This window comes from Lepisosteus platostomus, chromosome 5 (assembly GCF_059453375.1).
Source record: "Lepisosteus platostomus isolate fLepPlt1 chromosome 5, fLepPlt1.hap1, whole genome shotgun sequence".
NCBI lineage: Eukaryota > Metazoa > Chordata > Actinopteri > Semionotiformes > Lepisosteidae > Lepisosteus > Lepisosteus platostomus.
In genome coordinates this window covers 58,360,058-58,375,042 of record NC_142615.1, presented here as the reverse complement: position 1 = coordinate 58,375,042, position 14,985 = coordinate 58,360,058, and the positions used below count along the sequence as shown (strand labels likewise).

At 41.8% G+C, this 14,985-nt stretch overlaps 1 protein-coding gene across 1 annotated transcript; it reads left to right on the top strand.

Annotated features, from left to right (window-relative positions):
* Positions 1–1,711: 1,711 nt before the first annotated feature.
* On the top strand, positions 1,712–14,295 carry LOC148670250 (uncharacterized). The gene is made up of 2 exons (XM_088632512.1): positions 1,712–2,390; positions 10,809–14,295. The coding sequence occupies exon 2, from the start codon at positions 11,172–11,174 to the stop codon at positions 12,465–12,467; it is 1,296 nt and encodes a 431-aa protein (XP_088488638.1). The 5' UTR covers positions 1,712–2,390; positions 10,809–11,171; the 3' UTR covers positions 12,468–14,295.
* Positions 14,296–14,985: the final 690 nt, after the last annotated feature.

Below are 14,985 nucleotides of genomic sequence, written 5' to 3'. Positions count from 1 at the left end.
AATATACTGGAGTAGGGGGGTCTTCTTAATACATGGGGTACATGGGGAAAGCGCCTTAAAAGGAGGCTTCTCAAAGCTCTTTACAGAATGACAACAACAATAAATAAAAATACACAAGATAAAACACAATTACAATATATAGAGGAGACCGTGGATGGTGGTACTAAGAAAAGCAGAGGGGTGAAGAATGGAACCAGTTCAGTAAAGGCTTTTCTGAAGAAGAGGGTTTTGAGTCTGGATTTGAAGTAGTTTAGAGAAGGTGACTCTGTGATATCCTTGGGGAGAGAGTTCCAGGGTTTGGGGGCACAACAGGAGAAAGCCCTGTCACCCACAGAATGTAGATGGGCTTGGGGAACAGTTAGGAGAGCAGAATTAGAAGAGAGAAGGTTGCGAGGTGGGGAGTAGGGCGATAATAGTTCAGACAGGTAATGAGGTGCCAAGCCATGCAGAGCCTTATAGGTGAGCATGAGAAATTTCATGTGCATTTTTTCCCCTCTGTAACAAGAAACATGTGCACTCTGAATTGAGTAGGTGTCAAATTTGTAAACCTGAAATTATTTTTTGTTCATATAGTCATTAAGATCCAAAAGACTTGGACAGACATTCAACGAGCCCAGGCATAGAGACTGAGTGTCGAGCAAGCAGGAGTGGTGAGGAAGGAGACTGCGAGAACATAGATATAGATATAGATATAGATATACTTTACACAAAGTACAGACAGTGCATCAAGACAATATACTGTACAAACAGTAGACAACGTACAAGTAAACAATGCAGACATGTAAAGAGTGACTGCAGATGTGCGGAATAAATAAGAAATTAAGGTAGATGTTTCTATGAAATTAATGGTATTCGAAATGTTGCAAAAAGAAAAGCGATTTGCTTTGTAAAAAAATGAGAGATGATTTTTACTTTATACAGGAAAGGCATGTGCGTCAAGTTGATCTTTTTGGATTGCACCATTTGAAAATATAAATTGGAAGTTAGTTTGGACAACTCCTGTTGGATATTGTTAAAAAGATATCATTTAAAATTGTTCATAGGTTTTATCCAGTTAAATAAGTACTCTCTAAAGTACTTATTTAAGCATGAGCAGGATGATTTGTGCATTTTTTGTCGGGCTGAAAGGGAACCTTTGGTACATTTAGTTGTAAGGTGTGTGTTTGTGAAGTTGGTTTGGACGGACTTGCACAATTTTGTTTGTAGGCATTTAAAGGTGTTTTTTTTAGGTTTAAGGACTTTGATATTGTACTGTGTAAGATAACTTTTAAAAAAACATTTATTTATAGCAAATTTATTAGTCATTCTTAGTAAATTTCACATTCATAAAATCAAAATGGTCCAATAATACTCCCCTTTTTAGTACTTTTCATATGGAGTTGAAATATTATTTAAATTCTATAAAAATGAAAGAAAAAAAATGCTAAAGCAAGGAAAACATTTGATATATGTAAAAAATATAATTTACATCGTTACCTCTGGCAGTTAATTTTTTTTCTGTACGTGTTTTTTTCTTGTATCCATTTCTGCTCCTGTAGTTGTATTTGTAAATTATTTACACATTTAATAAAAATAAAAAAAATGTCGGCCGTATACGTTACACTATAATATAACGCAAATATCTATTTTTTCAGATTATTTTTATTCGACTAATATTTTTGTGGTTCATAGCAACGGTCACTAAGGAAAGTTCATCTGATAACCCGGAAGTCCTCTGTTTGACCACGTTTCGCTTTCTGTGTTCAAACCCACGTGTTTACAGCGACTGCAGCTGCAGGAATTGTTTGTGTTTTTCAGATCGACTCTGAAAAAAATGGAGAATCTGTTGCTTAATCTGGAAACTGAGGTGCACTCTTTCATGGAGACTGTGCTTAGATCGATCGTGCACGAAGTTTCAGAAGTTTTCCGAAACCGGACAGATGATTCCGAGAAGTCGATTGAAGAAAAACTCCGCCGGATCTCCCAGGTTCTGGCGAGACGGGTCTTGATTAAAATCATGTCTGTCGACAAAGTTTTCGGGGCCGAAATCGCGCAAATGAAGCAGGAAAACGAGCTTCACTGTTTCATGGGGGTTTTGCTCAAATCGTTTGTGTATGAAGTTTCAGACGTTTTCCGAAACACGATGTCTGACTCCCAGGTCTCGTTTCAAGACAAACTCCACAGCGTCTCCCAGATCCTGGTGAGTCGGGCCGTGATTAATATTACACAGTGTGTCAAGGACAGTTTCGGGACAGAAATAACGCGAATGAAGGAAAACAAGACCTTTAAAGTGCGATTGCAGTTGTGGGAGAAGGAGTCGGGAGCAGGAGATCAGGGACGTACGGATCATGTTGGACTCATGCCTCCCTGTGAAATCACTGCAGAAACAAATGAAGAAACGGAGCCATCGGGTAAGTGCATTGACTTTTAGTAACGTTTGTGTTTAAAAACGGTGTTTTTAACTTCCTCACTGTTGAAACTGTAGTGGAGAGATGCAGAGCGAAGTAGGAGAGGTTTGTGATGTTGCCGAGGGATTCTTTTCTGCGAACTAAACTAGTTGTGGTCTGGTTATATTCTCATTAATGTTATTGCTGTTCTTTAAATTTGGACAGAAATATGTCGTCAATTGATACACTTTCTCCATGTGAAAGCCAATTTAGGAGACTTTGGAGTCTTGGAAATATGTTTGTGGGCAGATTATTTATCGACGTGGCGGTAACTATCTCTTCTGTGCAGTGTTAATGTACTGCATTGTACAGCAGTGTCCAGTCAGCCAGTGTGTCTGTATTAACCCCTCTCTCTCAGTGCAGTGTTAATATACTGGAGTGTCCAGTCAATGTGTCTGTATTAACCCCTCTCTCTCTCAGTGCAGTGTTAATGTACTGGAGTGTCCAGTCAGTGTGTCTGTATGAACCCCTCTCTCTCAGTGCAGTGTTCATGTACTGGAGTGTCCAGTCAGTGTGTCTGTATTAACCCCTCTCTCTCTCAGTGCAGTGTTCATGTACTGGAGTGTCCAGTCAGTGTGTCTATATTAACCCCCCTCTCTCTCAGTGCATTGTTAATGTACTGGAGTGTCCAGTCAGTCAGTGTGTCTGTATTAAACCCTCTCTCTCAGTTCAGTGTTAATGTGCTGTGGTGTCCAGTCAGTGTGTCTGTATTAACCCCCCTCCAGTGCAGTGGACAAAAGTTTTCGCGAAATTACATCCCCGACTGTCCTCCGCTGCCCTTTTTGATCTTCTGGAGAGCACAAAAGAGTCTTATGAAAATTATTACAACTTTGTTCGGTCAGCTTCTCCTCCTAGACCCTGTTAATTGCTACGATGAGTTGCTTTGTGCTCTGTTTTGCCGTCTTCTGAATATAGTCTGAGGAATACCCAAGGAAGAAGTGATGTAGCTGGTGTAGTAAAGCAGGCTTGATTATTATAGAACCACTAATATCAAGATAGCGCTTGCTTTCCCCCCACAATTGGAAAGTAAAATATTATTTTTTACGGTTTTAAAACTTGCATATTTTATGTAAAACAAAATTACATAAATTCGACTACCTTCGGTTCGGGAACAAGTAAAGGTTTATTCCCTGCCGGAAAGAGAAGATACAACATTTCAGCTGTGGAAGAAGGTTTTGACACCTGAAGAAGGCTCCACAGCTGAAATGTTGTTTCTTTTCTTCTCTTTTCAGCACAGGGATATACCTCTACTTGTTCCTTTGCAGCCTACGCATACTGATGCAGCTCCCTACTTGAACTACTTTAAGTATTCATGCTGTATGTATTATTTATATCTGTAGATTATGTTATACTTTCAGATTCATCCTGTTTGTGTTCTAGGTACAATGTTTTGACGTACAGATTTGATTTCGCCACCCCATTTTGGTGAATATAATATTGGTTAACCTGCAGTATATTTTGTAGATGGAATATTTAATAGTAGACGTATTCAATAGTACAAAGCTTTGAGGTTCAGCCTAGTTTGCATTGAAAGAAAGCGAATGAATGTTTTTCCTCCTACTGTCATTTGTGTACTGGGATAGTCGAGTTGAAATGTCTTTAGTAACACAAAGCCGCAGATAAACAGGGCGGTATCACCAAGTTTTCCCTTGTTTCCTTTTCCTGTTTGGAGTCGAGTCTGCTCAACACGAATGAACACAACGCGTCACTCCCTTTTGGTTCAGGGATAGATGCGGTGAGATTCAAGTTCATCAGCCTGCGAATGGAGAAAGGATAAAAAACATATTTAAGAAATTCTGTCCACATGCACTCAATCACTGCAAAAGCAGCAGCAGCAACCACAGGAAGCGTTTTGACCCGCGTAACAAACCGGTGACGTCACTTCGGGGGGGTGTCCCATGCCCCCCCTTTTTGTAATGGTGCCTCTCAAATCCTCATGTACTTGAAGTCCACACTTCTTATGCTGTGTCATGGAGGTGTGGACCTGGAGGAAGGGCTTAGGGTACAGTTTAAAAACTGGGACATGGTCTTATAATGTTAGTGAATAGGGAGGACAAGTTATGCCATGGATCAATAAAAAAATGTGTGTTGAATGTCTTTTAAACCCTCTAACATTGACAAAAGAGCAGGATTTGTGGCTTCTGCGGTTCGGAGCCTTGCATTGTCAAATGTGCTCATCTGTGTGACAGTGAACCCTTTCTCAGTCTGTCTGGGGGGTGGGGCTCAAGCTACTGTTCCTCAATTTAACATCTGATTCATCCTCACTACCAGATAGGGCTAAAGAGCTCATGCATTTAAAGTGAATATTTAACAGGTTGTGATATGTACAGTGGTGTGAAAAAGTGTTTGCCCCCTTCCTGATTTCTTATTTTTTTGCATGTTTGTCACACTGAAATGTTTCAGATCATCAAACAAATTGAAATATTAGACAAAGATAACACAAGTAAACACAAAATGCAGTTTTTAAATGAAGGTTTTTATTATTAAGGGAAAAAAAATCCAAACCTACATGGCCCTGTGTGAAAAAGTGATTGCATTATACATTTGTATAAAAAATTTCAGATTAAAACAAAGATTTTGCATATTCTTTGTTGTATGTATGTATATATAGTTCAGCCACAGAACCAGGAGAATATGTCTCCTTCTTATAATAATTATTGTGGTTTTGTTTTTGTTACTGAGAGATCTTGCTATATAGTATATATATAAAACAATTTTCTGTTGCAATTCAAGGTTCTGGATCATACAAAAAATACTTTTCCTTGCTGAAAGTCTAACACACAAGAGAGAATGGTGATATACATAGAAAAATAGGTACCAGATGATAATTTGTAGCAGCTTCTTGAATATTTATCTCGCAAGAGACCCTTTTTTTGTGGAAACTATCAGGTTTTGATTTACTATCATGTGAACTCTTGCTCTTAAGATGATAAGAGATTGCATCTGGTATTGCATGTTATTAAATGGTAATTATTTTATTTACTCTGTTTCCTATATTGGGAAAATAAAGTATATGCTCAGTAGAGGGGCAACATTTTGAGTAGTGTTGTGGGAATTTTCTCTAAACACTTAAACAAACAAGCAGATAGAGATTCTTCATTCGAATAGTAAGCTCCGTGAATTTGCTCCCCCTACAGACAGCACAAACAATGAAACTCACCTCATTTGTTAGTGCTGGGATTGTGCCGGTTTGTGCCGTTGAAAGTAGCGTTTTTGCTGCTTTCGTTCCTGAGATATAGCGCCTTGTTTTTCCGTTGATCACGTGACCATGCACGGTGACTTTGACCTCCATTAACCCCGTCTGCCGAGTTCAAGCGCTCTGTTACCGGCGCAAGAGTAACAATTCTGCAACTCTGTTCCTCTGTTTGCCCAGGTAGGGGGCGGCGGTGGATTTTGCGTTTAATATCATTATCTTCTATGCGTTAGTGTGAACAGGAAAATTACATTTGTCTCCAATATCATACCGGTATCAGAAGAGTTTCAGGTGTAGCCTTAAAAAGCTAACATTAGCAAACAATTGTATGTTCTTACAAAGAGGCTTTAACGAACAAGTCTTAATACCTCATAGCATTGTCCTTTTTTAAAAATCTGAAGAAGTAATCAGTTTCGTATTGTCTCCTTCTTAAGTAAACATAGGCATCAAGGGATATGTGAAGATTTTTATCTGTGTTTCTGGTCAGACCTTGGTATAGAATACAGCGTGAGGGCACACCTTGACCACTGAAGACACAGATTTGATTGTCTTTGTTAGATCATCAAATTTATCCCAGATGAAGTCATGTCTTTTGCAGTATGCAATGTAATGACCCAGGACATGTTTGCTGGCAGGTTGGCAGAACGCAGTGACACCTCTTAATTTGAAGGTCTTCCCATTTAATTCCAGGTTATGTGGAAAATCTGAAAGTTGACTCTCAAAGATATTTTGAGACTGGACAGTGTTTTCTTCACGACTCAGCCAATCTCCCACGTCACAGTCAATGACAGGATGTTGCCCAGTTGACAAGCTGTGCTCTACAGTACCATTACACAAGATGTGTTCTGATAAAGCTGGGTCACAAACTTGCATTTCTATCAGAGTGTTCTGCACATCTGTAATTTGAACAAGTGTTAACAACACTTTTGCTATGATTTCTGAAATATTACATTCAGCTCTCACTTATTGTAGCTCTGACTCTGTTTTAATTGCACCAAAGATGTCCCTCAAAATTTTAGCTCTTAGAACATAAACATCTTTGTGCACACCTTTCTGTGCCAAATGTTTCACCAGTTGTAGATGCTATCTACAGCCTGATTAACATAGCTGCTATAAGACCTGCTATCGCAATAGGCCCTGCATAGGTACTGGCATCAAAGGCACTAGTGTTCAGTACACTAACAGTGTCTCCACTCACCTTTACTGGGGGCAGGTCTCTGCTGCTTCAGTTCCTCATCAGAGCCACTACAGCCTTTTTCACAGGAACCAAACAATCTATGTTGTAACCACTCAGAACAAGGCACAAGATAAAAAGATGGTTTCCGTTTTTTAGGTAGTGCTGGATGTCTCTGCCTCACAGGTGGTAGCACTGACAACGGCCCTCTCACACTGCTGGGAAACACTATGAACACCCATTGATATTCTCATACCTCCTATGTGTGCTAGGTGCTTCATAAGGAACTTGTCATCTCGCATTGGCAGTGTCATGCTTCAGCACTGATTGTATTAGGTTTTAGAAATCCGCCTCCTCATTGGCTGAACTTGCAGTAATGTTCACACTTTTGAAAAGTGGAACCATTAAGCCTATCCAGAGTGGGAGATAGCAAGCAAGCCTCGTGAGATGAGGAACAATCTCCGGTAGGAAATGCAGGTTATCTCTATCATCACTGTCCACAGCAAGCAACCTGCATTCTTCACAGATTTCTGTTACCCAGTCTTTCAATGCTGTCGGGCATGCATCAAGGGTACAACTTAATAATAATATTAATGTTTCTTTATTAACCCTATACAATTTCTTGCATTAGGAATTCATCTTTTTGCATACCCCAGCTTTTCTCCATGGAGACACAGACACACAGGCAGGGAGAGAAGCTTGGGGTCAGAGCGCAGGGTCTGCCATTGTACAGCACCCCTGGAGCAGTTAGGGTTAAGGGCCTTGCTCAGGGGCCCAACGGAGTAGGATTCCTCTGCCAGCTGTGGGATTTGAACCGGCAACCTTCCAGTCACAGGCACAGATCCTTAGCCACAGAGCCACCGCTCCAACTTGGCTCTTGGTCCCCAGCTACACCTATTTTTTCTAGAACTTCATCAGAAGGAAAAGCATCGTATCCTTCTGCTATTTTTTTTGTTCTAAGTGTGAGGTTTTAAGTGTGATTTTATCTGTTATGCATGTATACATTTATTCTTTGTTACCTTTGCAGTCCTGCAGCACTTGGGTATATTCTTTTGTCAGGTTATGTCTGGCAGCACAGCCTGAATGTTAGTACTGTTAGGTTCCTACCCTCCTAACAGTGCCTGTAGGTGATGAATCCTGGAATGAAGGGCAAATATGTAGAATGAGTACTATGGTGCAACAACATACATTCTTTAAAATACAAAAAAACAAATCCTGTCCTCACATCGACTTTCGTAACCAAACAATGTGTAAAATGTTTAACAATGTCAGAATAACAATGAACAATGCAGAGCTTTAATCCAGTACATTTCCTCGGTCTCTTAAGTGTGGTAACAGTGTAACACACCAAATGATGCAATTTTATACCAACTCTGTACTTCCTTAATATACTCTGTTATGTGAGGGTATAACTTAATAAAGCTCACAAAACTAATTTTATCCTGTTCTATGCTCTGTGAAGGCAGACCTTAATCTATTGTCAAATGGTTAACTCTACTACATTTACTACAATAGTGGAATCACCAGTTTCGTGCCTGCTGCTTCTGGGACATGATACAAACAACGTAAACCGTGCAAACATTCCCAAAGATGCTCAGAACTTCAAAGAGGCAGGTACTTCAATGTACATTATAAACCCCTCTCCTCCTCTACAGGTAATGGAACAATAGAAAGGCAACAGGTCCTTAATAAGCTATTGCATGCAGTAGGTCTGATATCTACTTTTCATACACAATTAAGAATTAACAATCAAAAATAACAAATATGTAGTGCATTACCTGGAATCTGACCGCTCAAGGTTTAAAAAAAATCAAGCAATTGATGAGTAGTTTAAATCCCCAGAAAGAAATAAGGATGAATGCAAAACACTGTATATTGCTTGGAACTGAAGTCTCAAACAACAAATCGTGGCGAGCTTTACACTTCTCTTTTGTTAGCTCCATGATGTCACCCTTTAATCTTAGTGTTCATGTGATGGCCAAATCCCTAGCTAGACCCATGGCCCGGGTATTATGGGAAATGTTTAATGCAAAGTATAGAGAAGTCCGATTAGAAGAACAAAGTTGCAGAATTGTTACTCTCGCGCTGGTAACAGAGTGCTTGAACTTGGCAGACGGGGTTACTTGAGGTCCAAGTCACCGTGCATGGTCACGTGATCATCAGAAAAACAAGGCGCTATATCTCGGGAATGAAAGCAGCACAAACGCTATTTTTAACAACACAAACCGACACAAACATAGCACTAACAAATGAGGTAAGTTTCATTGTTTGTGCTGTCTGTAGGGGGGCAACTTCACGGAGCTAATTAACCCACCTCTCAGTACAGTGTTAATGTACTGTAGTGTCCAGTCAGTGTGTCTGTATGAACCCCTCTCTCTCTCTCAGTACAGTGTTAATGTACTGTAGTGTCCAGTCAGTGTGTCTGTATGAACCCCTCTCTCTCTCTCAGTGCAGTGTTCATGTACTGGAGTGTCCAGTCAGTGTGTCTGTATTAACCCCTCTCTCTCAGTGCAGTGTTAATGTACTGCAGTGTCCAGTCGGTGTGTCTGTATGAACCTCTCTCTCTCAGTGCAGTGTTAATGTACTGCAGTGTCCAGTCGGTGTGTCTGTATTAACCCCTCTCTCTCAGTGCAGTGTTAATGTACTGCAGTGTCCAGTCGGTGTGTCTGTATTAACCCCCCTCTCTCAGTGCAGTGTTAATGTACTGGAGTGTCCAGTCGGTGTGTCTGTATTAACCCCTCTCTCTCTTTCAGTGCAGTGTTCATGTACTGCAGTGTCCAGTCTGTGTGTCTGTATTAACCCCTCTCTCTCTTTCAGTGCAGTGTTCATGTACTGCAGTGTCCAGTCTGTGTGTCTGTATTAACCCCTCTCTCTCTCTCAGTGCAGTGTTAATGTACTGGAGTGTCCAGTCAATGTGTCTGCATGAACCCCTCTCTTTCTCAGTGCAGTGTTAATGTAAATGTATATTATTATTATTTCTGTAGTCTTACTTTTTACATGGTAGTTAGGTTTCTGACAAAGCTTGTATATCTAAAATCACATAATATTAGAAACCCCCTTAAACCCTCTTATTCCTCTATGCTTAAACAACCCAAATTGATTGCGAGTATACTAGACGTGTGTTTGTGTAGCTTAAAGCTTACAGCTTTAGCTTGAAGCATTTTTTTAGATCACATGGCCTCAGCTATCATTACTATGCTAATGATACTCATATAGGAACAAGTAATAGGTTTATTCCATGCTGGAAAAAAAGAAGAAAGAGAACACAACGTTTCGGCCGTGGAGCCTTCTTCAGCCTTTCTTCTTTTTTTCAGCATGGAATAAACCTATTCTACGCCCTATGTTATCACTAACTGTGGCTGAAAAGTGTTGTCTAATCTTGAATCGACTACTGTAACGCTCTACTCTCTGGGGTTTCTAAATCCCCACTGAATAAACTCCAGTATGTCCACAATTCGGCAGCCAGAATCCTGACCAGGTCTAGTGCAAGTGTTCACATTACTCCTATCCTGGAGTCCTTGCACTGGCTTCCTGTCAAGTTTCATATTGACTTAACAATCCTCCTGCGCACCAATAAGGCTCTCCATGGCTCGGTACCTGTCTGAAATATCACCCTACTCCCCACCTCACAACCTTCGCTCTTCTAATTCTGCTCTCCTTACTGTCTACATTGTATGGGTGACAGGGCCTTCACCTGTTATCCCCCCAAGCTGTGGAACTCTCTCCCTAAGGATATCGGCGAGTCACCTTCTCTAAACTCCTTCAAATCCAGACTCAAAACCTTTTTCTTCAGAAGAGCCTTTATTTAACTGTTCTTTACCCCTCTGCTCCTACTGTACTTAGTACCACCATCTACTGTCTCCTCTAACTGTGTATTCTCATCGTGCTTATATTGTGTATTTTTTGTTGTTGTCATTCTATAAAACGCTTTGAGAAGCCACCTTTAAAGGTGCTATATAAAATAGTTTTTTTATTCTTATTATAAAGGTCTTGTTTTCTTGTCCTGTGTTTACAGGCTCAGAGGCCAGTACTCTCTCTGAAGCTGGGGAAAGGGCTCCTCTTGAACAGCAGCACAGTGAGGAGGAGTGGGGCTCCAGTCTGATGCAGGAGACAGTGCTCACTGCCGCACAAGAAAAAGAGAAACTCAGGGAGCAGCACACAGAGAGCAGACAGAGTGTCAAGGATCTGGACTCTGTGCCCACGATGAAGACAGACCCTGAGAGTGAGACACCTGGGCTCTTAGTATGTGATGATTTTACAGAGAAGATGAATAATTTGGACACAATCAATATTACAAAAAGGTTGTAATGAACTGGGCTGCATCTCTATACAAGAGCACAGCGAAGAACTGGATGTCTTTAATCTTACAGAGCAGGACATGGAGCCCCAGTTGATTGACTGTGCAGAGCAGCAGACTGATGTACCTGGTGAAGAGAACAGTGTTGAGATACAGCACCAAGAGGAGAGTCAGTACAGGGAGGAGCAACAGCAGCTCCTACAGGGCTTGATAATTAGGCCTTGTTCTGTTCAAGTGGAGAGACTGTCATTGCACAGTCTCAAACAATCATGTAATCCCTTAGCATCTGATGACTTAACACACAGGTTTAATAATCTGGTTACTGAGAAAATTATTGAAAGTTTTAATGAACTGGAGAGTATGTCTGTTCTTGGGCAAAGAGAGGAACAACTGAATGAACTGGATGGTTTAAGTCTCAGAGAGCTGGAGATGGAGTCTCAGATGATTCACACTGCTGAGCAGCACACTAAAGGACACGATGGAGAAAATACAGCTCTGTTTCAGCACACGGAGCAAGACCATTCCATGGAGCATTTGCAGAATAAGAGACCCCAGCACGATCAGAGGATGAGCAAGAATCACTCAAGGGCTTGCTCAGATGGAGTGGACAAACTGCCATTATGGCACAGGGAGGAGCAGTGTTTCTGTCAGTCTAGCATTTCAAAACCCTACCAGCACCTTCACACAGGAGAGAGACCATTCAGCTGCAGTCAGTGTGGGAAGAGTTTTAGTCGGTCAGGTGACTTAAAAAACCACCAGCGCATTCACACAGGAGAGAGACCTTTCGGCTGCAGTCAGTGTGGGACGAGCTTTAGTCAGTCAAGTCACTTAAAAACCCACCAGCACATTCACACAGGAGAGAGACCATTCAGCTGCAGTCAGTGTGGGAAGAGTTTTAGTCGGTCAAGTAACTTAATAGCCCACCAGCGCATTCACACAGGAGAGAGACCATTCAGCTGCAGTCAGTGTGGGAAGAGTTTTAGTAAGAAAAGCCACTTACAATCACACCAGCGCATTCACACAGGAGAGAGACCGTTCAGCTGCAGTCAGTGTGGGAAGAGTTTTAGTGTGAAAAGCCACTTACAATTACACCAGCGCATTCACACAGGAGAGAGACCTTTCAGCTGCAGTCAGTGTGGGAAGGGTTTTAGTAAGTCAAGTCACTTAAAAACCCACCAGCACATTCACACAGGAGAGAGACCTTTCAGCTGCAGTCAGTGTGGGAAGGGTTTTAGTAAGTCAAGTCACTTAAAAACCCACCAGCGCATTCACACAGGAGAGAGACCGTTCAGCTGCAGTCAGTGTGGGAAGAGTTTTAGTGTGAAAAGCCACTTACAATCACACCAGCGCATTCACACAGGAGAGAGACCATTGTAGCGGCAAGGTTTATTAAAATACAGGAATTAAGTTTGCTGCTCCCATGCCAGTCTCTCTCTCCCTCATCTCAAGTGGTGCTTGATACAGAGTGGCCATTCCATTTGGTTCACATTTAAGGTGTTTTTCTAGCTGATAGAGTGTTCTGATAAGAAACAAATCCCAAAGCTGAGACACATCAGCCACCCTAATTAATGGTCATCGCTGGTGCCTCACTGTCTGGGAGATTCCAAGGGAGAGTCTCATCCCAAGTGGTTTACAACCCCAAGGTCAGAGTTCATGGTTACTCATCCTCACACGGGGCACCAGTAAATGTAGGCATCCTCTCACAAGGCACCAGTAACTGTAGGGGTTTGTGCATTTACTGGGACAATTGTTAATTGTAGCAGTAAGTCACAAAATGATTCTCGAATGCCCATGGAATTTTCAACCAAAGAGCGACTGTAGTTCCTCCAAGTAAAACTCCAGCTCCTCCTGGACATCCTCAGACTCAGCTCAGACAGTCATGTAACGGCCAGTGTGTCCCAGTGCCACAACTTTCCTTTGTTCTAAGAGTCGAGAACGGAGGTTGCCAGCGTGTAACCAAAGGATCCACCCGAGGTTAGCCCAGCAGCAAGCCTCGTAAACCCACCGCGAACGCTCACCTGATCAACGAGTAAACTATGGTTGGAACTGTGGACAGCTGAATATCAGTATTCAGGACTCGCGCTACATCGGGAACGAACCGCTCTTCTTCCTGTCTAAAGATTGTGACTTTTCTGTGTGCAAACTCTGCTAGTGTCAGCCAACACTAACTAGCCTGTCTTCAGAGAGCATCAGCAGCGCACCGCTGCAGAAATCTCTCCCTCCTTCTCCTTCTCTCACGTCGAACCAGCACTGCCTTGCACCGGGCCAGAGAGTGCCGATTGGACACAGCAACAGCCTGCCACTGCTTCTTTGTGTCCGCGGGAGATCTGAATCCCCATAGAGCGGATGAGTATTCAACATTCTGCATTACAACTCGAGAATTCAATTGTTACCTCAACCTGAGTTGATATCAGTTTAATTCCTATGAGTCATGTACTGGCTTTTGAGTATCTAATGTACAAGTTGTAACAAAGTTCATTTACAAAACGGTCTAAATGAATGATATACGGAATGTATGTCCCTCTTGGTTTGTAACTCTTTGTGATTGAATATATACCTTTTGTATACTGCTAACCCTCTCTATAAGATCTGTTATGTTTATGTACATTTTATGTATTAATAAATGTATTCTCGTGTATTAGTTTCCGCGTGTGTGCATTGTTTGAGTTATCCTGCAAGGTTGATTCTAATAGCTATCAGAAGAATAATTTTTGTGACTTGCTGCTACAATTAATAATTGTCCCAGTTAAGCACAAAACCCCTACATTTACTGGTGCCTCGTGAGAGGATGCCTATAGAGTGAAGAACAGGAACATGTAAGATGATTAATATACATTAATATACCCATCAACTCGATTCAGGGTTGTGGTGGAACTGGAACAATCCTGGCAAGCAGTGGGTGCAAAGCACTATCACAGATAATGTGACACCAGTCCATCACAGGACTCACTCACACCACGGCCAATTTTCACAGAAGCCAATTAAAATCCATGTCCTCCACCTCCATAGCTTCCATGTTGTACAGTATTTTGAGAAAATCTGGAATGTACCTTTCTTGCATTTTATTTGTGTTTTATCAGATGTTTAATCTTAAACTAAGCTGTAATGCCCAGGTCAGCAGCTGTGAAGGGAGACAGAGGAGTTTTTCATTTCATCTGCGGGAAAGCCAATTCACAGTCCTTCCAAAGACTTGAGAAGACTGCATGAGAAGTAAGCAGAATAATATATTACTTTAATTTCTGTGGCCCCACACTCTACCCCAGAAACGCCGTTCTATCCCTGTCACACCGTTGCATTCCCAGAACCACTTTTTCATAATCTCATCCCTGATTGAACCCATCACATTCTCACATGCACCAGATTCCTCAAATTCTCACTCCTTAACCAATTATCCAATCACACCCCTTTCCTTTCAGTATTTAAACTCCCCTCACACACACATTCCCACGCTCACTATTGAGAAACCTCTTGTAGTATTCTCCAGTGCGTGTTTCCAAGCCTTTCGACTGATCTCCTGTTACAAATCTTCTGCCTCCATCTTTTGACCTCGCCTTCTGGATTTTGTCTTTTGGATTGTTTTTGGATATCTCTCGTTACCGGACCCTTTGCCTCCCTTATCGACCCAGCCTTTGGATTTCGTCTTTGGATCGTCCCTTTGCTACTTTGTGTTCTGTGGGATTCCGGTCACGCATAAGGATCCTCCAGTTCTTTACCTATAGGTTCCCTGACACAGATGAGGGGAGTCCTGGTGTCCGTGTGGCAGCGCAGCTGGTGAAAACGCTCCCTGTGCTGTGTGTGTTGTGGGCTACCGGTGTTTCTGAGAGAAACGGGCTGTTTGTGTGGGAAGATGCTCTTTCCTCAGGAGGGGAAAAGTCTGTCTGGGGCTCAGCTGGAA

Excerpts from the sequence above, each read along its gene's own strand:
- LOC148670250 (XM_088632512.1), top strand. The coding sequence starts at position 11,172 with ATGGAGCCCCAGTTGATTGACTGTGCAGAGCAGCAGACTGATGTACCT.